This window comes from Apium graveolens, chromosome 4 (genome assembly GCF_009905375.1).
Source record: "Apium graveolens cultivar Ventura chromosome 4, ASM990537v1, whole genome shotgun sequence".
In the NCBI taxonomy this organism is placed as follows: domain Eukaryota; kingdom Viridiplantae; phylum Streptophyta; class Magnoliopsida; order Apiales; family Apiaceae; genus Apium; species Apium graveolens.
Genome location: NC_133650.1, coordinates 235847909 through 235871717, shown reverse-complemented (window position 1 = coordinate 235871717; position 23809 = coordinate 235847909). Strand labels below are relative to the sequence as shown.

The following is a 23809-nucleotide window of genomic DNA, read 5'->3' as shown; positions in this document are numbered from 1 at the left end:
ACGATATAATTAAAAATCTAAAATCCTACTAATTTAAACCCAAGTACGAGACTTCAAAACGTAAAGGACGTATAAGAAAAGATTTACCCCGTGATCCGTTTACAAAGATTTATTACGAAAATGAATAAGCGACCGAGCGAACGCGTAAGCGAATAAATAAACGTATCGAGCCAAGCTAACCATACAAGCTAACTAAGGTAAGAAACTAACCATGTTTAATAACCAAATAGTAGCCTAGCTAGAGAATATGATTGCCTAGCTAGTGAATAGTGGCTTGAATAGTAACCAAGGCACTTAAGTTAGTGTATTGCTTGGAAAATAGGAAACCTAGGAAGATATGTCAAGATATGACAATCCTAGGATGATATATACACACATAAACATATCTTTCACAAGAAGAATCCAAGCAAAAACCACAAAAACACTCTCTTTTCTCTCTCCTTCAAGTTTCATTCGGCAAAATCAAGAAAATGGAAGAAATCAAAATAAAAAATTCAACTTCTAGCTATGGAAAAATTCTACAATTAAATCTTAAGCTTCCTATATCCTAAAATATGGTAAGATAAATTTTTAAGAGCATTTCATTAAGGTTTGATTGGTGAAATAAATTCATGAAAGTGATGATGAATAGTGAGGAATAGTAACTTTTCTTGATTTCTTGATTTTTATGGCATGATCTAGGTTCCTTAAGCACAACCAAGCATCCTCAAGATTACACCATCAAGAAGAACACAACCCAAGATTTCTAATAAAGGTATAAATCCTTGACCAAACTTTGCTTAAGTTTTAAGTTTCAAGAAACTTTAAAATCTTAGCTATAAACCTAGTTTTTGTAGTTATTTTGTTATATTCTTGATGTTTAGTTACTTAGTATTAAGGTTGATGTTTGTTACCTCAATAACATTATATTCTTGAGAGGATTTAGTGTTGAGATGATGATATGGTGGTTTTTGATGGTTGGATAATGATTTAGAGCGTAAACGAAACTCGGGTCGTAGTCGTAACGTCGTTAAAACGAACAAAACACAACTATATAAGTTTTCTGCAGAGTTACAGAAAGTATAAAGTGTAGTTTCTTGAAACATAAGAATTTATTATATGATAGAAAATGTTATTAGGATCGTTTAGGTACTTGAATCGCTTAATTTCAATTTACGGATCAAAAGTTACGACCGTTTTAGTAAAAATGATTTACACAATAAAAACTGCTACGAATTACGAATTTTGGAAATAGAAATGAGAGATTTAAGAATATTCAAAAATCATGAAATTTTTACAGACGGTAATAAATAGAGTTTATTAATTGCCATAAAAATTTCAAGTGAAAATATGGATTTTTTAATTTTATAAAAATGTCGGAGCCGAGACCGCGTGAATGGAAAACCGTAAGAATCGCGAGCGGAGCCGAGAGTCGAAATGTAAAAGACATTAACGGACATAAGGGATTTTAGAAAGAAAGCGAATATGACGAGTACTTGTACTTATTGGAATAATAAGAGTAAATTGAGTTGTGTGAACGATTAATAAGTATCGCGTATGTACAAGTAACAATAAATACGAACGGGATCTAACGAACCAAAATTATTTATAAATATAGATTTCCGATCGGACCTTAGAGCACCCTCCACTTCAAAGTACCCAGGCAAGTTTACGAACCCGAATCTATATATTGTTGTGTTGTGAAAAGTTGATTTACTGTCTTTCGTACAAATGTCATGTTTTCCATGATAATAACGATTGAGTTACAATGTATATATCGTAGAATATTTTAGCGCTACCTTAAAGCGTGTTGTATAAATCATAAGATCGAGAGTCGGTCGAAGCAATGAAACGAAAACCCGGGAATCATCCCGGTGATGTTTGGACGATCAAAAGTGAGCACTTATTTTATTCCAAGGGACTCGACGTCCACTTGTGAAGTATTAAATACCTCAAATTTATTAAAACAATTTCCAAAGATCGTATTCCCTCAACTATATTTAATCAATCCGACAATGAATATTGTTTCGGATATTCATTTTAAATAGGAGAAGTATTTTCCAACAATTATTTATTTCAAACTCGATTACTAATATCTATTAAATATTACTTTAATTATTTAAACATAAATTAGTTGAGGAATATTAATTCAAATATTCTTTTAAAATATAATTATTCAAGGTTTAATTATATAAAAATTATTATTTAATTATTAAAATTTATTAAATGATTAAATATGGTTTAAAATTCATAAATCCTTTTTTAAAATATTTTCCGAAGGTTCAGAAAATTATTCTAATTATTTCGGATCGTCGAAAATATTATCTCGACGTATTTTAAATATTTTGAATATAGTTTCATAAGAAGCTCCCCCTTATTTATTTATGTTTTGACAACGGTCAACTCACATTATCTTAGTATCTCCTCCAACTTCATGCATCGCTCCTTTATTCCTCGTTGTCCAAGTAAGCTTCATAACCCATGTTTGCATCCTCTCCAATTGAACATCACAACTAGTACACAAATCCAAATCCCAATTAACATATTCATTTCTTGATCCTCATCACCACTCTTAGAGAAAATCAAGGTTCGAGTTATTATAGGAAGTTGTTTCGATAACTCATATAGGGCCTCAGAATGGGAAGACAAGTCCATATTGGTTTCTTATTTCTCAAAACTATGTCAGGCTTGATCCTCTATTAAAGGAGGTTCATAGACACATTATAAGGATATATGTTTGAGAGTTCTGAGAAGGTAAATATAAATTCTAGCAATCAGCAATTTTTTAAACACAAATCACCGCACTCCAGCAATTTCTCCGATTGCCGACCATTGCTTACAATAATTTTAAATAAATGACTATTTTTAATCATGACACTTTTTTAAAAGTAATTTTGGAGGTGTGGGAAACTTTTGAAAGGAAATAAATATATATAAATGTGCATTAAAGTTTTTTAGATAAATAATTTTAGGAGTATAATGTAAAATGATCTAACAACCCTTTTTCAATGATGATATGATTAATAATAAAAAACCCCTAACTACAGACGTGAGCTATATGAGTATATAATATATTTTAATAATAACAATTTTTTAATTAAGTGTTGGGATGACAGAGAACCTCTTTATATATTTACAATAAAAATTCTTTATTTTTTATATTAAATGAGTACAAATTTAAAAGGCATTTCACCGAAATTTTTAGTATTCCTAACAAAATTAGAGTTTGTGGTTTTTAAAAGGCTAAAATTTAGGAGACCTTTGTTGGAAGAAATTGGTGTATTTGTAAAAAAAATAGAGGGGGAAAGGGGAATGAGGGGGTGCTTCTGGCATCACATCAAGCTGTTCAACTAGTACAAGTACAGTAACATCATCATCTCCCCTAAATTAAAATTAAAATATTTAAGCAGCCAGCAGCATTCTCCTCTCTCCGCCATTCATTTCGTCTCTCGCCTCACCACCTCTTTCGTCCCCTAGGTCTCTCTCTCTCTCTCTCTCTCTCTCTCTCTCTCTCTCTCTCCCCCCCCTCTTATAAATTCTCTCAACTCTATTTCACTTTATTATTTTCTCCACCGTAAATAATTCATTTAAGTTGATGTTTTCCTTTTTTCACTTGGTTTAGTTAGCCTGTTAATTTCATCTGTGTATAATCAACTATGTCTTTTATTTGAGATTAGGTATGTGGTAGCTCCTTTTTAAGACGATAATGTGTTTTACTGTAATTATATTTATTTTTTTGATCTAGATTGTTATTAAAATATTTGTAATTTTTTTACAAATACCATCGATGAGTGATTTATCTAAATTTGATCTCCAAAGTGAACCATTGCTGGTTTCCATGGAAAATACTTTTAGAGCAGTCTCAAAAGCACGATCATTAATTACAGTTAAAGATATATCAATCCAATTAAGCTCCTGTACCAACACTGGTTCACTTTGTTATACAATACATGAATGTTAAATAAATGAATAACCTCAACAAATAAATAATTTTTTGGGTCCCTACTTGGGCAAATGGGATTAATGAATAAACTCTCTAAATGCATTAATGAATAAAAAAATTAAATCGCTATAGGCCCTATATAAATATAAACGATAATAACAAGAGTTCGAATAATATACTTATATAAATATAAATATACTAGCCGAAAACCCATGCGATGCACGGATCACACATTTTTTTTAATATTATGTATTTTTTTAAAAAAAATTGAGTTAAATTCTTAAATTTGTTCATTTTAAATTTTAAATTATACGACTTTATGATAATTATAATAATACATCTATATGTTCATAGTTTTTTAGAACATTTAAACCCATTGAAAGTAATAGTTTTGGTACCCAGAAAAAATGTTATTTTTATTATTTTATTCAAAATAAAAATATATATATTATCAAAATGCTTCCTAAAACATACATGCAACAATATATCGTAAGATTTTCTAATAATACTCATGCAATTATCTCAAGATATCGCATAGTTGTATTTCATCACAACAACAGTAATACGCGTAGAAAACTTGCCTGGGTGATCTCGGGTGGAAATGGGTCTGGGATGAGTCCGGTAACCTAGAAACAACACACTAGCCGGAATTAATCATCGGTTGCTTAAGAAACTAGACTTTATGCATTCATACCCTAACGCTTGCTTTCACAGGACCTTAAAAAGAAATTATTTTAGCGAGTTATTGCTTAATCGATTGACTATAAGAGCTATTTAAAAAGATAATATTACCAATAAAACGATATAATTTTATTAATAATTCTATGTGACTATGTGTGTTTTAAAAAAATAGTAATTATGTTTTAGTTAAAAGTTAATCTTTAATTCAGATCTATGTGATACGAATTATGCTTAGTTTGACATTAATTTGATTTACCGTGAATCAGTGGTTTATATTATTTTATTTTAGCCCGAGGCCCATTATTCCGACAAAATCCAAATTATTATTTTTAATTTAATTTAATTTTTTTAAGTCCATATCTATAAGATAATTTTGTTTTAGTCCGCATAATTATTATATATTCTTTTAGTTTTTAGTTAGTTGAATTATATTTTAATTTAATTTTGTGTGTGTTTTGATCAATTGTATAATATATTTTTCCTGGAAGAATAATATATATTATTTTGTTTATCATATTTCAGTAGTATAATTTTATAGTCGGATCATTAGTAATTATTATTTCGTCTTAGCCTCAGACCTATTATATCAAGCAAAGCCAATTCATTATATTTAGTTTGCTTAAATTTATTTCAGTTAGAAATATTAATTAGAATAATATAGAACTCGATATAATAGAATTAAAATTGGTAGAAGAAATTAATTTAAATTGGTAGAAGTTGACTTTAATATTAATTATAGTGATTCTGTTCATTTAAAACTTTAAATGATATGACTTCATGATAATTATATTAATAGACGTATATGTTCAAAACTTTTTAGAACATTTAAACTTATTTAAAATGATAACATTGGTGAGGGAAATATAATTGTGACGAAATTATTTTTTTATTGAGGGTAAAAATCATTGTTATCACGAAGACGACTAGTCGACGACTAGTCAACGACTAGTCGACACGAAGGTACTCAGGCGCCAAAAGTCTCCAAGCCCGACTTGTCGTCGACTAGTTGACGTGAAGGTCACCTAAGAGTCTCGTAGCCCGACTTGGGGGCTTCATAACCATAATTGTGATGTACCATGCTTATTTTGAACTAATTATTCTATTACTTTTGATCTAAATTATAAAATTAACGTGTTCAAATATATTATATATTAAATCTAGTAATTATACGTATAATGAACACTTTGTCGACTTTTTACGACTAGTCGGACGACTTGTCGACTAGTCTTCACGAAGGTACTCAGGCTTCGAGGGTCGACTTGGCGCCGTGATAACCTTGGTAAAAATATAATGTCTCCATTATGTTGGGACCTTAAAAAATATAATTTTAGCATGGTGAGTACTTAATCGATTAACTATAACTCTATAAAAAATATTTGAAAAAGACAATAATACTGATTGAACAATATAGTTTTATTGATAATTTTATGTGTAATTTTTTTAAAAATAATTTTATTTTTTAATTAAAATTTGATTTTTTAGTTCACATCAATAGGATATGAATTTTACGTAGTCTAATATGAATTTGATTTATTTCGGATCAGTGGTTTACATTATTTTATTTTAGCCTGATGCCCAATACACCGATCAAATCAAACTAATTATTTTTTGTTTAATTTTAATTTTTTTAAGTGTGGATCAATAAGATAATTTTGTTTTAGACCGAATAATTAGTATATATGATTTTTTTGTTGGTCGAATTGTATTTTTATTTTAGTTTTGTGTTAGTCTGAATCAATTGTATAATGTATTTTTTTATTCCGGATAAATAGTATATATTATTTTGTTTATCAAAGTTCATTAGTATAATTTTTTTAGGAGGATTGATAGTATTGTTATTTTATCTTAGCCCGAGTCACATGATATATCAACTAAATCTTAATAATTATATTTAGTTTGCTTAAATTTAATTTAGCCCGAAGTAACAAATTAGAATAATATAGAATTCGATATGAATTAAACTATAAATTAATAGAAGAAATTGAATTTAATATAAATTATAATGAAATAGAGTTCGATATAAAATAGAATTGAAATTAGTTAATCAATAGAGGAAGTTAATATCAATTAGAATTAGAATTGATCGACCCAGTAATTAGAATTAGAATAATTAATTAAGGGTAATTAAGTAATTTCAGCAAGTACCGACCGACCAACTACCAAACTTTTAATGTTTCGTCTATTATAATATAGTATAGATAGATGATTACATTTAATTAAATAAATACTTTTCATTTGATTGATCATTATTAGTTTATGATTGTGATATTAAAATAAAATCGATTATGGGTGACATTATCAATATCTTACCTTTTAATGTTTTACACACACCGGAGGTATTTGTACATATTTCGGGCGTAAAACTAATTTGGATGTTAAAAAAATTATTGTAATTAAATATCACATAAATATTATAATCATAAGTACATTTGAATACAAAATGTAGTACAAAAATTATAAAATAATCTGAAAATAACATCTAAATGAATAAATATTCATTTATCGATAAATAAATAAAATATTCATTAATCGATAAATACATAACCTCTCTAAATGAATATATAATTTTGGTCCCAAGGTATTTATTTATCGAGGTTTGTAACATAATCTCATACTCTTCAACAGTCCACCTATGTTTTGTAGGATCTTATCAACATTCTCCCTTAATTAAAACATAGTACTTTTTATAAAAACCTAAAAATATCAATTACACAATATCTTCCAATCTATAATATTGCCTCTTGTATATAAAACACGTTAAATTTTAATTAAAACCTATTACCTTCTATGAATTCACATGAAAATATCAATTATACTACATTCTACTATCATTAATACACATCGAGGAATACTATAGACTATATCTTCTGATCATAAATAAAATATATGAGAAAAACAATGTCATAATTAATAACTAAGGTTATTCTTTTTAACCGAAATATTTTACCTTTTATACTTTTTCAGTATAAAACCTATTTTTTATTAATACAACAATTTATTAGAATAAATTTAACCAATTAAAAGCAACCCGCACGGGATATAAGCTAGTATATTCATTATGGTTCTTGTTTTTTCATTACTGATCATGACACATTGTGTATAAAATATATAGGTCTTATTCCACTAAAAACCCCATTATAGTGAAAACTAGAAATTAAAATAAAAAAAATTCTAAATAGCGTCGAAATATAGCACATATGATATTGAAATTGGTTGTTGAGAGATGGAGAAAAATATAGTGAAGTTAGATTTCAAGAAAACCTCAACGATTGACGGGAAAAATCAAATTAAAACAGAGTGGATTAGCTGAGATTCTGTGTGGGAGAGTATATTTTAATTCTCTATAGTGCCCATCAGATTAAATTGATTTAAGGGTTTAGATTAATTTCTAGTTTTTATTCAAGAGTTTTTTCATTTAATTATCTCCCTATACAATTTATATATATATAGTCTTACTCTAATATAAACCAAATTAAAATATAAACTATAAACCTCACTGTCACTAGTTTACATAATGAAAATCACTAAATATAAAAATAAATTATGTTTTAACGATTTAGTGCTATATTACAAATAAATAATCTCTAATTTATTGGAAATAATTAAATTACATAATCTTGATCAGTAAGTTAATGAGTGGCGCCCCATCATAAATATATAAGTGAATTAGTTTATAATTATTAAATATTAACTATACCCATATTAATCTAATTGGTCATTGGTTTGTATTTGATATATATATAGAGAGAGTAAGGTTATAGAGAGAACCCTCGTATAAGACAAACGAGAGAACCTTAGATTTAAAATATTTTAAGCTTATTTTAACATTATAATATTTTAAAATAATCATTAACATTTTAATAGTCATTACATAATTTTTAAAATCAAAATTTGATCTTAAAATTCATGAGATTCAAAAGTAGATTTAAAACATTTTTTCATGATTTTTTGAAAAGTTTCAAACAAATTGTTGTTTGTAATTAACTTTATGGATGCTCTCTGAAAATAACAAAAATATTTACACTTTTTTTTCATTTTTAAAATTAATTTTTAAATAGGGGCTCTCTCGTTCCATAAGAGAGCGCTAGCATATATAAATATGAATATATATATATATATATTGATATATATATATATATCGGTATGTTTATTGTAGTTCATGTTCTTCATTATAGTTAGCAGCTATCACTAAATTTTGGCAGCACTTGATTAAATACTATAAAATAATATAATAAGAAATGACTTAGATAGAGCAACTTGTGACACCAATAAAGCATTTTGAACTCCATTCCTTTAACCTAAACCACACGGAAAGGAATTGAATTTACCTTTTCAAAAATTGTATTCCATTATTTTTATCCTTTTTAGATTTTTTCAAATCTATTGTATATTGTTTAACTGCAGTAAGAATGGATGGCTGTGGAGGCTCAACTTTGTTCCCATTACACCGATGTAAAACGATTCATCTGGTTTGTGTCGATTACTCTTTTCAATTATTATATTCAAAGTGTTGTGCTTGTTAAAAGGTTATTATTATATATAAGCTCAAAACTGTTGTCTGTGACGCCCAAACTCGAGATTAGATTTGAGAACTCACGACTCCAATATAATATATATTATAAAATAACAACAATATAAAATCCCAATAATTACAAGGATCGGTACAGAATAAGGGATTAGACAAGATAACAACTATCAACAAGAAATATAAATATTTTTACAACCTTTTTAAATTAAAGATTACAATTCTGACTTGAAATTGCCAGATAACCCAACTGTATCCGATCACAAAAGATTACTTTCTCAAAAATCTTCCAACGATTTCTAACACCAACTTCTACCTGATCTGGCACCTGGAACCTAGCAGTGCGGAAGTGACCATTAGGGACACTTTACGAGCGATGCGCCTAATTTTGGCCATCTTTTTGCTTGACTGCCATAATTAGATAAAAAACAAAAAGAATATGAGCTAATAGGCTCAACAAGTAATCAAAAGAACAATTCTTAATATTAAATGTGGCAGTAACTTAACAGTAATAAAGTAGATCTCTGTATTAGGGTGTCAGGGGTTCAAGATTATGGTTATGAATGAATCAATACTTGGTAGAATAAATCTCCCGCGAGTAGGTTTCTATCAAAACTCTGGAAGGCTTTAAAATCACTTTCTTCAAAAATTTCTACTCATAATACTTTATAGAATTAGTGCTTAGAGCGCGAGTAAAATCTTTACTTTTACTTTAAAAGAAAACAATCGCTTCGATTGGAATATCTATCCTTTAAATATAATACGGATGAATACCTCCATTTCGGTCATAAGGTACCTAAGCATTATTTCAGCCTATAATGTTGGACTAGCCCCGCTAGCCTCTTACGCGACTGGACTAAACCCCGCTAGCGTTTTATGTCATCATCCAATCTTTTGGATTCCATTGAAAACGTTAATAATGGAAAAATCATTGTACTATTAAACTTAACTTCATTTTAAAACATTTACCAACCTTTGAAATGATTTGGACTCTTTCAAATCGAAAATCATTCTCAGTTTCATTTCAGGAATTCTAGTGGGATAAACAAAGGCATGAGAAAAGAACGTAAGCTAGAATATAATCTAGATAAGCATGGGTATGAATATTGTATATAAAACAAAGCTATTTCGAAGCAGGGTATCACTAAAGCGTAGGTACTAGCAATTGGGAATCTTGATTAGCATAGGTATCAACGATATGGGATTTCAACAAACCAGTGTATCAACAATAAGGGATCTCAATAAACAAAGGTATTAGTAATGAGCATGAAAATCAAAGATATAAAGTGTATAATTATGAAAAGGAAATAGGCTATTTAGATGGTATAACAAATACTTGGGTAACAGTATCAGTATAATAAACTTCCTTTATCATTTTATATCGTTATGAACTTCCTTTATCAATTTCATATCATTCGTGTTAAAATAACCAATTCGTACTTTTAGATACAGAACTCTGACCACACCAATCGCATAACATAGTCATATTCATTCACATATACCTTATACTTTTTCTCATCTCCTTTTGACTCGTAAGGTCCTATCAAATAATCATACACATACTCGTATTTACATAACACGTAATCAATTACGAATATCACACAATTTTCATTTATATAATATATATTATCATCTTTCCATTCTTAGACACACATACATGTGCAACTTTCTCTTATTTGCATTTAGTATACCAAAATATACAACACAATTACCATAACATATGCGATTACCCTCTAATATTTATACCGAAAATTTGGCATGACCTATTCATAAATATCCTAAACTTTTAATTAAATTCAATCAACATCAACAATTCTTTATTCTCATCACATGACACATATTAATCACTAACAAGCGTCTTATATCCATTTACTAAACAAATTCCACTTTCACTTCTTTAAACCGAGTCCAAATTTTTGGGAAAATAATTCTTATAAATTCCGAAAGTTGATTAACACAATTATGTATCGATATTTCAACGATTAACTACTTAATCAAACAATTATACCACATATATATCATGGTTGTCACGGCGGTAAGTCGAGGTGAGTCGATGGACCCCGGTCTAGTCGACTAGTCGACTAGTCGTAGACTATTCGTAGACTAGTCGGCTAAAAAAATAATACATTATTATAAATATATAATTATAAATATATATATTATATTAGATTAGATTTTAGATATATATATATTATGTAATTTAGTTGACTAGTGGATTATATGGTTATTGTAAACCTAAAATACAGAATTCTACGGAATGTCAGAATTATATTAAAATTTGATTATTTGATGCAACTTACAAGAGCAAACAAATGCAGAATGGTCAATATTAAACTGCAGATTGCATAAAAGAGCAGAATGTAAAAAGAGTGCAGTTCTAATGCAGAAACATAGCAGAATGTAAAAAAGATGCAGTTCTAATGCAGAAAAATAGCCGAAAACAGTTAAAAAGTAAACTGGGCCGGGTTTTGACCGGGTTTGGGTCAAACTTAAAACCAGTCGAGGATCCAAAAGACTAGTCGACCCGACTTGTCGCCCAGTCGACTAGTCAGTCGACCAGTTGGGCGAAATATTCATTTTTCACCAGTCGACTACTCCAATCGACTAGCCATTCTCGACTGCTCGACTAGTCGTCGACTAGTCGCGACTAGTCGAGCGCCGTGACAACCATGATATAACACGAATCAAAATCATCAAAAACCGAATTTAAAATGTAATAATTGATTCTGAAAAATCTGAAAAATCATCATTCGAGACATGCATCATGGTTCTACACACATAAACATATAATCAACTAATTACGTATCAATCCCATACTTATTCGAACCAAAATTCATAATTTAAAATCAATAAATTTCGAATCGAGCCATCAATTCGACATGCAAGTAAATAAACGAATTTTTGTCATTTGTTCAAGCTCAGTATCGACATCATAGCCCATCACCGGCTCACTGGAGATCACCTCTGGTGGCGGCAAGGTCTCGATGGTGCCCAAGCTTGGCTTCCACCCGAGACCCTACTAATATCAAGTATCAATCACAAAATCATCCATCAAAGCTGAAATTAACACTTCGATATTTAGTCCAAACTCGAGTTTAAACTCAAAACCCGAAGTGGGTTTCACACCAATCAACAAATACACACAACGATACACATATGCATCCACATAATCATGATCACGAAGCAAAGAGGTGCATGAATCAAGTTTTGGATCGAATTCCGGTCAAGAAACAAGAAGAAACCGATAGAGAGAAGGAAGAGATACCGAGAGAGAAAAGAGAGATTAGAGAGAGAGCTGAAGTGAATGAAGGAGGGAGGGGAGTATATGCTGGGGTTAGGCAGGGGCAAAAGGGTCTTTTGCCCTTCTTTTTATTTTTCTAACTTCTAATTTCTGAATATTGCTAATAATTGATTGATAATTTGGATACTAAATAGGAAATTGAGATTTGAAACTCGAGACTTATTTTTAAAATGAATTTCATGAAAATATCTACCTGCTTGTATTTTTAGAATAATGTATAAGCGAACGGTTTATCTGCTACTTTTGCAAGATAACTCAGAAAATAAAAATAACTCTTGAAAAATCATTTTAAAATATCTAGACCTTAAAATAAATCCAACTTTTATTTTTAAAAAGTCTCGAGGACCATTCCATAGATAATAAAACAAATTTCATAATTTGAACATACTCCGATGATTTTATAGAAATATTTAAAGGTCAAATAACCCTTATTTTAACATAATAAATCTTTTAAAAATATTTAGAAAGTTTCACACACAAATTCAAACACGTAAGGATCAAGTAACATATATTCACACATTCCCATCAATAAAATCTCATATATACACATTTTTCCATTTAAACTTTATTTTTAACTATTTTCACTATTATCGAAATTCAAATAACGATATGACTTCATTTGCTTGTATCCAAATAATCATATACACGTAGGACTCTTCACATTACATATTTTAACATAATCCCTTCATTTCTCTTTTCAACAATTATCATCAAATCCACTTTTCATAAATTTTTCTTTTACAGAACACATCTCAGCGGACGGCCCGACAATCATTCCAACTCCATTATTATTCATATATATCATAACTCAAGTCTTATCTTGACTCGTCAAACTGGAATAATATATTTTAATCTTCATTTACTAATTCACATAAATTGCATATAAATCACGTAATTTATATTTTATTCACATAATATAACTCGCGAAATTCCCAATTGTTACAATCTCTGTTGTTGAAATTTGTCTGACAACGTTTCTGTGATCAAATTGCAATTCAGGTGAGGCATGCGCAAGGAATTCACAATGTTGAAGGAGATAAGAACTATAAAGCATATATGTCCCCTGAATATTTTGATGCACACCTTACACAACTAGGTTGGCAGCAGGTCGGAAATTATTACCATATCTGTTTGTATGTTACATAAATGCTTCAATCAAGGATCAAATATTGTGTAGTCATGTTATTAAATTTGTGCAACTGTAACAGGTAGATAACTTGCGTAAGCATGTTCACGCATGTGAACTCCTCAAGAAGGTTGATTTAGTCATAACTTCTCCGTTGCTAAGGTAATTGTGCTAGCATTTAGTGGTTAAAATCTTGATCTTGTTGCCAAGAGTATCTTACATTATATCTACCATGCTATTGCATATATGATGAATTTTAAATTTCCAGATCTTGTTGTGAGGGAACAACTTTAATTATCTTTTAATTGCTATCTGTGGATCTAGATTAATAAGGCTCACTTCAGTTTACTATTACTCTAATTAAGCATTTACCCTGAAGTTGTAAAAATTAGGGTTTGTTTCATCGAATATATGGCAGAAGGTATGCAGCTGTTTCTGAGATGTGGAATCATATGGTCAACAAACAGTCTGTTCTATGGTTGTATTGTAAGTGTAGATAGAGAGAGTTAACTGGCTCCATTTATATCTTTATCTATTATTATGGGGCCTTCCCATGATGTTAGTCAAAAATTGTCAGCAAGTGTCATATTATCCTATGTCATCAAAGTACTTCTTATAACCACTACAAGTTTGTGTAGATTGTTTCGGAGTTAAGTGCATATTTTTATATGTATCTCAAAAATTACAGGAAACAGTTGTTATTGTTGTTGAGAAATTAAATTATTGGACACAAAAAGAATTACACTGGAATGCATGTGGGGTTCAGGTGAAACAATTTTGGTGGTTAGGCAGTATTTATTAATTTTTAACATCCAAATGTTCATTCTATTTAGTGTAAATCGTTAGACTTAGTTTTGACAATTAGAAGTTAACCTTGGGGTCTGGAGATGAGTACTTTTGTAATTGCTGTGTGGCTTGATGAGTATAGTTTTATGATGTATCATGTACAAAAATAAATGTGGACTTGATTTCTTCTAAATTACCTGTATGGGTTCTATCTGATCTTGTTATACATGTACTTTGGTTATATATTTGGTTTCATAATATTTTTGTTGATTTTGAAATACATGAATCGGTTTAATATATAATTCGAGTTGATACACCAAAAATACCATGCTGAGTACTGCAGGACCATGCAAACAGCTGTCGGAGTATTTGGTGGAGAGGGTTACACAGATAGGATGGATGTGATACCGCTTATGGCAGCTAATGCAGGAAATAGTGGCCGTCCTGCTATCTCAAGTTTAAACTCTCCACCTATCATTGCAGTAGAACTTTGCCGTGAACATTTGGTAATTGTAATTTGACAGTGTGTGCATATCTCTGCTTCGTTGATTAGAGACTTTGTTTTTTTGTGTATGTGGTACCGAAATCACTATTCGGATTTCCAATACGATTTCACTGTGGGCAAGAATAAAACCTTTATTTATATTAAATTATAAAAGATCGAAGATATTTAGGGAATCAACTTAATTAGCTTTTATACTCTATAGCAAGCGGTGTGCAGAAAGGTTGTATTACGTTTAGACGGTTAATACTGTAAAGAGTTGAAACGCAGAAGACTGTATATCATATTCCACAGATTAGTGTTTAGGTGTTCCAACTTGATTAATGGGATCAATATAAGATTTAAGAATTGAGAATTCTTAATTTAACAGTTATAATACCCACAGTTTGTGCAGTGGACCTTTGTTTGTATCTTCTGAATTAATAATATAAATGTCTAATTTTGACATATAATTGATGGGTCTCGAACCGTCAGCTCTCATCTGTTTACTATATGATCGAATGATTCTTTTTCTCAGCTGACAGTTTAGGCTGATTTCCTACAGCTATTTGCACTAGTAAATAGATTCCCATTGTCTTTACATAAGGTCCTTTTCATGCTTAAATAGAGACTGTAGGATATAACATGAAAAATACTGGCGGCTTACGCTTATTTCCTACAGCTATTTGCACTAGTAAAATTAGAAAAAATTGTTAAAAGTTTATAGAGTAAAATTAGGACTTTGCATTAAATAATATTGTGCTCTGTCAAAAATATAATAATGTTGGCTGAATTTGTCACATAGGAGGCGTCTCCTGAGTAATTTTTAAGGGTAGTCATCTTGGATTGCATTTTGCTAGAAAGGTCTTAATCTCGGCCTCTCATGGCAGAATATGAGGTCCATTTCCTGTTTTTTTTTATAGTTAATTATCACATAAATTGCTATATAAAAAAACTAAAATTTGAGACATCACTAGTACTGATTTTCTACTTATCCAGATAGAGGAGGCCTTGTATATTACTAATTGTAGAATATTAATTTGGATCGTCTAAGCAGCATCATGTCCTTGCTAGAAAATTATCTGCCATTTACAATTTGAAGCTTGCAACTTTTCCTAATGTGCAGCTGTTTTCAGGGTGTTCATCCTTGTGATAAGAGACGAAGAATCAGTGAATATCAATACCTCTTCCCGGCAATTGATTTTTCATTGGCAAGTACCTAATTATGTCGAACTTTAAAACTGCAGTAATAACAATTTTTTTGATAGACAAAGTATTTATGCCAAGTTTATTATACATGTGACAATTTTTACTGTATGAATATCTTCAGATAGAGTCTGATGAGGATTTGTTATGGAAGGCTAATATTAGAGAGACACAACAAGAACTTGCAGAAAGGGGAAGGAATTTTTTAAACTGGTAAGTACATATTTCTATTTTTTTAAGTTTTAGGGAACTGTTTGTTCATTACAACATAATTAAAAACTTTTTTTATGTTCTAATTTGTGTAGTGTGTGTTTGGTTTGGTGGTTTTACAGAGGGTTGAAATTATAATCTTTAATGGGCAGACTTTATAAAGGGTCAGGTTTAAGAAGCTCTACCAGTGTTACTGAAAATTTCAACTTTCATTAGTTGAGATGAAACTTTTCAACACCCTAATAATGGGTCAGAGAGGGTTTCAGTTGTAACAAATTGATATGAATTTTCCAACACCCCGAATTGGGGTGTTAGGGAGGGTAGCATTTTTGTTTAAGTAGATGTAGCTTAGTAACTTTTTCCTGTAAAGAACAGACACACATATATATAGTGTCTAGGTTGCCAACAGCCTAGACCTTCATGGTAGCAATGAGAAGTTAACGATTGGGATTTAAAATTTAAAATTAAAAAAAAATATCAGATAATATATGAAGAATTCAATGCTTTCAGGACGTGCATAATATTTGAACAAAGCGTATCAAGCCTCGATGTGCAAAGTCCCTTCCTTTTACGAAATAATATTGGATTTGGAAAAGCGTAATGAACTGAGATGAAATAAATTGGAACTCAAACTTTGTTACTTTGGTTAATCACACAAATTGAAATAGAATATGATTTGACAAACTAACAAGGACTAAATAATATAGATTCACTGTTGAAAGGACCAAACGATTACAACCCAAGTCCCCAACCCAGGGTGATTGGAGAGAGTCCCAGTCCCCTCTCCCAACTACCACTAAATCTCTAATTTTGATCTCCTCCCCTTGTTCTCTCTTGGGCCAGACCCTCTATTTATTTATTTTTTTCTTTTTATTAATAGCATTTACTCAATAACCATACTGCCCTTTAGGAGTGTAATTCGAGCCAGGTCAAGTCGAGTTTGTGCTTAACAAATTTGAGTTTTTTTTATCGAGACGAGCTTAAAATTTATCGAGTTTGAAAATTGTGTTTGAACTCGACTCGTAGAATAAATGAGCCCAGTACGATCTATTCGCGAGTTTTCGAGCTCATCGAGTTTTTAATCTGGTTTTCAAGCTCATCAAGTTTTTTTATCAAGTTTTTGAGCTTATAAACTTTTTTAAAGAGTTTTCGAGCTTCTCGAGTTTTTATGAGCCCGAGACTATCAAGTTTTTTAACGAGTTGACGAATTTACCGAGTTTTCGAGTTTATTGGGGTTTTTATCGAGTTTTTGAGTCCTGACTTCGATTTCATAAAAATTATCTGAATATATCATTTTATTTTCAAATTCAACCAAAAATTATCTTTTTTTCTATTTATAGATTAATAATAATATTGTAATTTCCATATGACAATGTTACCATATGATCTAGTGGTCTTATAGTCTATAATTGTACAAAGTATATGGACATAAAAGTCAACAACCAAACTTAATTGGCTGATTAATGCATGGACCGGTCAAAAGAATAAACGGAGTAATAGATATGAGGTACATTTTAATAATACTAATAACATTTATGTATAAATATTAGTCTAACGGTCTTAATTAGTTTAAAAATATCTTTTAAATTTAAATTATAATGTTGATTGGAATTTTGAATATAAGTTTGTAATCTCTCATTCAAGTTATTAGTCGGTACATGTAATATAATTATGCGTAATTATCCTAAGGGAGTTAATGTGATTTGATCGATAAGGATAAAGATATTTGAGAAGTTGTATCATTATATGAGGAAACTAAAGTTCAATTAGTGAAGTTAATATGATATAATTGTAAAAAATTCATTACACGCATTAACAGTTAAGAGTTAGGATGAATAATTAATTGAATGGTGTAATGTGGTGGTATCCTAGGATGAATAATTAATTGATGAATAATTATTTTTTGAATGGTATTAAGAGTTATAAATTAATTATAAGAAAGTATAAATAAACATACTATATAAAAATATTTTAATTCAATTTTTTACTAAATCTAATAATAACATAACGATGCAGGTCAATAAATGAAAAATTTGCAAAATTAGTTTGTAAAATTATTTTTTCTTGATAGTTGGGTGATGAAGCATAAAATGACAAATACATTAATATGTTTTTTAAAAAATTAATCGAGTTCAAGCCGAGCTCAAAAAACTTGGCCCCACTCAACCTTTTTGTTGAGTTCGAAAATGTGCTCAAACTCAAGCTCAATAGCGAGTTGAGTCAAGTCCCATTTTTTCGAGTCAAGCTCGACTCGAGTTCGAGCCGACTTGGTTCGAATTATAACCCTAATATTACCCTTGTTTAATTCGTTCTTGTAAATGTCTTGAGGTTGTTGGTCGTGATGCATGACAAAAAGCGGTTCATTTGCGATTTAAGGGCTAGTCAACAAATTCTTAGTCTGATTTATTTGATTATTCTACATCGGGTTCTTCATAAGTTGTTATGTATTGTAAACAATTTTGCTTTTAGGTCGAGTCTTGCTTAAATGAGAACCCCACTATGGTGAGATACGAAATCTAATACTAGTCACACAAATTTAAAGCTACCTTTAATTCAAACCATTGATTTTAAATATCATCATCCTCATCTTCAACCTCCCACCACCTCCAACCACCGCCGACCACCATTTCCAGCAAGCACGACCTCCGGAGATTAGCAGTAATCGCCTCCCCCAAACAAAAAATTATCACCGTCAAACCAAAAATCACCACCGTAAAATAAAAATTATCATATCAATTCTGGTCACCACTTCAAATCACCAAACTGTATTCACTGATCAACACCACAATCACATTATTACTAACTGCATCCTCTGCTTACAGTTATCACTAGACCTATCAAATCGGATAACCGGATCAGTTTCGGATCGGTTACACTTTCGGATTATGATATAATTGGGGACCATTCAGATAAGATTGGATGTGATTCGGATTAAAAATGAAAGAAATTCGGATTAAATTCAGTTCAAATATTTTTGGATCATAATTTATTCATTTTTTTCAATTTGTGTGACTTAAATAAATATCTTTTTGTTTAATGTAATACTTTTAATATAATATAATGTACTTTTACAAAATATTATGATTAAATATTTATATTAATATTATCATAAACATAAAATCCTTTTAAGTATGAATTTTGCTTATTTCAGATAATGTTAGGTTTGGATAATATATGATTTGGTTTTGTCCAGTTCCAATTTTAGTATTTCGGATAATTTTTGGTTAAATTTTCCGTTCTGGTAATTTTAGGATCGGTTTAGTTTGGTTTTTGGATAATTATCGGATTATATAATTTGGATCTCGGATCGGATCTCGGTTCCCTGAATTTCGGTTCCGTTCTTCGGATCCACACCCATTTTGCCAGGTCTAGTTTTCACCACCACAATGACGTCACCCATAATTACCATCACACCGTCTTCATCACTACCACACCGCTACCCGACAGATTAATCGAATTCTGTAAAATCACCAAAAACTGAGCGAAAATCCGAGAAAAATCAAATTGGTGTAGGGGATGGTGGTAGGGGGTAGTTGGAAAAGAGAGATAGAGATACAGAGTACAGATCGGTGCTTACCGGTGGCGGGGCTGGATGGCGGCTGGGGCTAGTGGGGGAGGGGGTGTAAAGAGTGGATGAAAGAGAAGGATAAAAATAAAAATTTAAAAAATGAGTATGTGGTTAGAATTCCATTGCTATGAATGAGATTAGATCTCATGTCTAATAATAGTGGGAGTTCTCATTTTGAGAACCTCCCCGTATATTGGAAAAGGCCGTATATGCCACCATTTCATTCCATAATGCCCAAAATGTCAATATTCAAAAATAAGACCCAAAATGCCATTTCAGGACGCTACATGATATAGCATTTTGTACCACATACATAAAAGACCTACAATTAAAAGAAGCACTCTCTCTTGCACCGACCTAAAGTAGCCCAACTTTTTTACATATATACATATTTTTAAAACGTCCATATCTATACTATACAATTATAAGCAGAATACCCTTTATTTGGTACCCTTTATTTGGTAGTTGGTCGGTTGTTTGGTACAGTTGTTTGATACGGTAAATAACAACCGTTAGATATAAAGACGGATAGGTGGAAACCGTTGGATGTAATAATAAATAATATTATATTAATATTTAAACTGTTCTCATAGGATCAGTGTTCGAATTTATATTTAAACTTTTAAATTCTTTATTTTTAACAATTTCTACACGTTCAAGGTTCGAGTCCCATGAACAACATATTATATATTATATTATTTATTTTCAGTCAAGTCTCAAATTATCATAAAACGTATATTATTATAACTTATTATTTCTTTAATTTATTTTTCAACTATTGAAAATCTATATTAATCTATATTAATATATTAATAATTTTAAAATAAAATATATTATTAAAAATTTCTCGAGTGTTAAGCAATTCGTGTATCACACGGGTTATAGGCTAGTAGGTGTATATATATAAACATAATATGAGAGTCATCACTTAAACTCTTATTTAATGCAGAGATTTGATGGAAAAAATATGGAAGATGAATATATGAACTAGACAAGCTTGGGTAGATTAACCGTAAAAATCCATTAGCCCAAGGATATTTAAACCGTAAAACGAAGATTTATGATGGATAACAACCTATGTTAACAAGAAGGCTCATTTTAATATTGATATATAAACAGAGCCTATTAAGTAGAGCCTACATCTCACTAGTTTCTGAATAACAGATATATGGGCTATAATAAGACGATTTTAAAACTCTCTTTTTTATATTTTACTTCCATTCTTCTTTCTCCCCTTGATGGAGAATACTTGATTACGAGTTTTATAGAAGAGTAGAACCATGCAAGTCTGCAATAATCTGAGATATGACCAAGAAGAATTTTATATACTTCAAAGAACGGCTCAGGTGCAAAGAACTGGAAAAATATGACTTGCAAGTAAACTAGGCTCGAGCAAGTATTTAGGAACCTCAATTATATCAACCACTTTATATTCTTCAAAATTTTGGATAATGGTCGTCAGGTTGTGGTTTGGCTTCAACTTGACCCTCAATAGTGATCTCTGTATTTTTAACTTGTTTGAGCTCCTCAATTGATTACATTTTGCAACTCTAGCTGAGGCATTAAATTGTTTAACCATTTGACATTAAATTGTGTTCATCATTCAGTCATCACCGTCTAGATTGTTTTAAAAATATTTCTTGCATTTTGTATGTTCTACTTTGTGTTAGTTAAAATTGACGGCCACAAATTAATTGGGACGTCAGATCTCGTCAAGATCAATCTCTTTCTTCTCATAATATATAAATTGATTAAAATTTTCAGCTCAGTGGTACTTGACACTTTTTAAAAGTCATTGGCCTTTTTTAAAATAAAGTGCTCACTTAGAGCTCAACTGAGTTTTGGGCTTAGACTTAGAGGAGAGCTGAAGGGAGCTTTTCACCAGGCGACTGAGATAAACGGAACCAAAAGGAGCTGAAGGGGATTTGAATTAGAACCAACCAAATGTGATAACATATGTTATCACATTGCAACCCCTTAAGTAGTGTTGTGCATTCAACTGATTTTTACAATGTCCCATTAAATAAAGTAAATAGACCTCATAGATACCTCTAGTGTGCCAAGTTGTATGCTTGGAATACTGAGTTGCTGATATCAAAATACAATAAGATACGAAGATATATTCTGATTTTTTTACTACTTTACTCGTATTACTTCTATAGTTAAATTGCAAATTTATTATATAAGCTGATACTAGAATACCGTAGTATGTATCTGTTGTAACTACTATCCATGAACAAAAGCGTTGCACAAACATTTGTCTATTCACACAGGTTATGGACGCGGAAAGAGAAGGAGATAGCAATTGTTACACACAGTGGATTCTTGTTTCATACACTCAAAGAATTTGGCAAAGATTGTAATCCTTTAATGAGAAAAGAAATATGCAAACAGTAAGGACCTGCTTTGCTTTTCGTTAAAACAATTACTTGTTAAAATGAATTTCTTAGTAACAAGTTGAATTAGGTTATGTGGTTACAAGTGATTATATTCTTTGAATAGCTCAATTTGGTAATGTACTAATTTCATAACAAGTTGAATTAGATTATGTGGTTACAAGTTATTATATCTTTGAAAAGTTCAATTTGGTAATGTACTAATTTCAAGAATATTTTGAAGTAGTGGCCGTAGTTTGAAAATTACAAATTGGTGGCTGAAGTTCGAGTCGAGTTTGATCCTGCTTATGGTAACTCAGCCACCGATTAAATTTCAAGCTGCAACCACTATTTTGAACTCGGTGCAGACATTGGCGACCAAAATGCAACTGACTGGAAAAGAAAGACAGAAAATACTCAAGGTTGCATGTTGCCAGTTTCCCACTAGTACTGATTTTGTCAAGTCAAAACACAAACTTATAACAAGTTAAGAATAAGCTCCCATTCCAACCTTCCGAAATTGAAATTTCAAGTCATCTTAAGTTGTAATGTCCTAATTGACAAGCACACTAATTAAGTTAATTTGGTTCATCCTCCGTCCTTCCTATTTCTTTACATGTGGGTGAATCATGTGGACAAGAACGAGGGGGATTGGGGGGGGGGACATGCACAACTTGGGAGGTCCTATAAAATTAACTAGGAAATACGGTAAAAAAAGTCTCCGTGAAACGCTAGTCTAGCTGGACATATAAGTGTGACATATCTTCAGATATTGTGCATGCAACCATTAATTAAATGACATGCAGTACTAAATTTTGCTTGTTTCACTCATTTTACCCTGTAAAAAAATAGTCGCTTTACTGGAGTGTGAAGTTTGAAACTGAGAACTCAAGTTACGTTGGTCTAACAACTTAATTTTTGTTTGTACTTCATCGGTTATCATGTAAAACAAGTTCAGTTTAGGTCACAAGATAATAAGTACCAATATTAATATTCTACACACTGTATAGAGACATGTTGCAGTTTTATTACGAAAAGTTGAAAGTTGACAAAAGCTTCGTTAGTGTCTAATGGAGCTGAGGTAGGAGAAGTAAACATGCACACATCTTTTTATGCTGCTTTATAAATAACTTATGACTACATATTGCACAGTTTTGCGAATTGTGAGCTTCGTTCTTTGGTGATCGTGGACAACAGGTGAACTTATATTTGGTTTCTGATTATTTTGACTATTGGTTACAGTCATTGTCTGGTTATGCTTGTATAGAAAATTGCTAGATGAGTACCCCTTTTTTTCTTTCACAGCATGATTGGATCAGATTCTTCGACGACTAATTATCCAGGAAAGATTCCTCCTGGGCCAGGAGTTGGTGATGTTGATGAGTTTGTGAAGAAAGATGAACCAAAGTCCTGATTTATGTTAAACTAATAAATTGATGCATGCGCTTAAAGTCCCTAATTCTGAGTTCATGCTCATAAATTTGGAAGATGATGTCTTTGGTTTGCTATATTTTTACAAGTATTCGAGCTTGATCTATGCGTACATGGATAGGTTACCTTTGTATGGAATTATATTATGGTGCCTTTTCCAGCTATCCTTCTAAGCAGTTTTAGATTCTAAGTTTTGA

The 23809-nt window shown here is 30.7% G+C and overlaps 1 protein-coding gene across 4 annotated transcripts; it reads left to right on the top strand.

Moving 5' to 3' along the window:
- Positions 1 to 3276: 3276 nt before the first annotated feature.
- LOC141720698 (phosphoglycerate mutase-like protein 1) lies at positions 3277 to 23776 on the top strand. Of its 4 annotated transcripts, none has more exons than XM_074523268.1 (11): positions 3277 to 3456; positions 9008 to 9072; positions 13429 to 13536; positions 13638 to 13717; positions 14685 to 14847; positions 15959 to 16033; positions 16153 to 16241; positions 22080 to 22199; positions 22429 to 22603; positions 23334 to 23378; positions 23487 to 23776. In XM_074523268.1, the coding sequence occupies exons 2-10, from the start codon at positions 9013 to 9015 to the stop codon at positions 23346 to 23348; spliced, it is 885 nt and encodes a 294-aa protein (XP_074379369.1). In that variant the 5' UTR covers positions 3277 to 3456; positions 9008 to 9012; the 3' UTR covers positions 23349 to 23378; positions 23487 to 23776. The 4 variants fall into 4 exon arrangements, with proteins under 4 accessions (XP_074379369.1, XP_074379368.1, XP_074379371.1 ...); XM_074523267.1 differs by having other exon boundaries at positions 22426 to 22603; XM_074523269.1 differs by lacking the exon at positions 22429 to 22603 and having other exon boundaries at positions 3287 to 3456.
- The last annotated feature ends 33 nt before the right edge of the window (positions 23777 to 23809 follow it).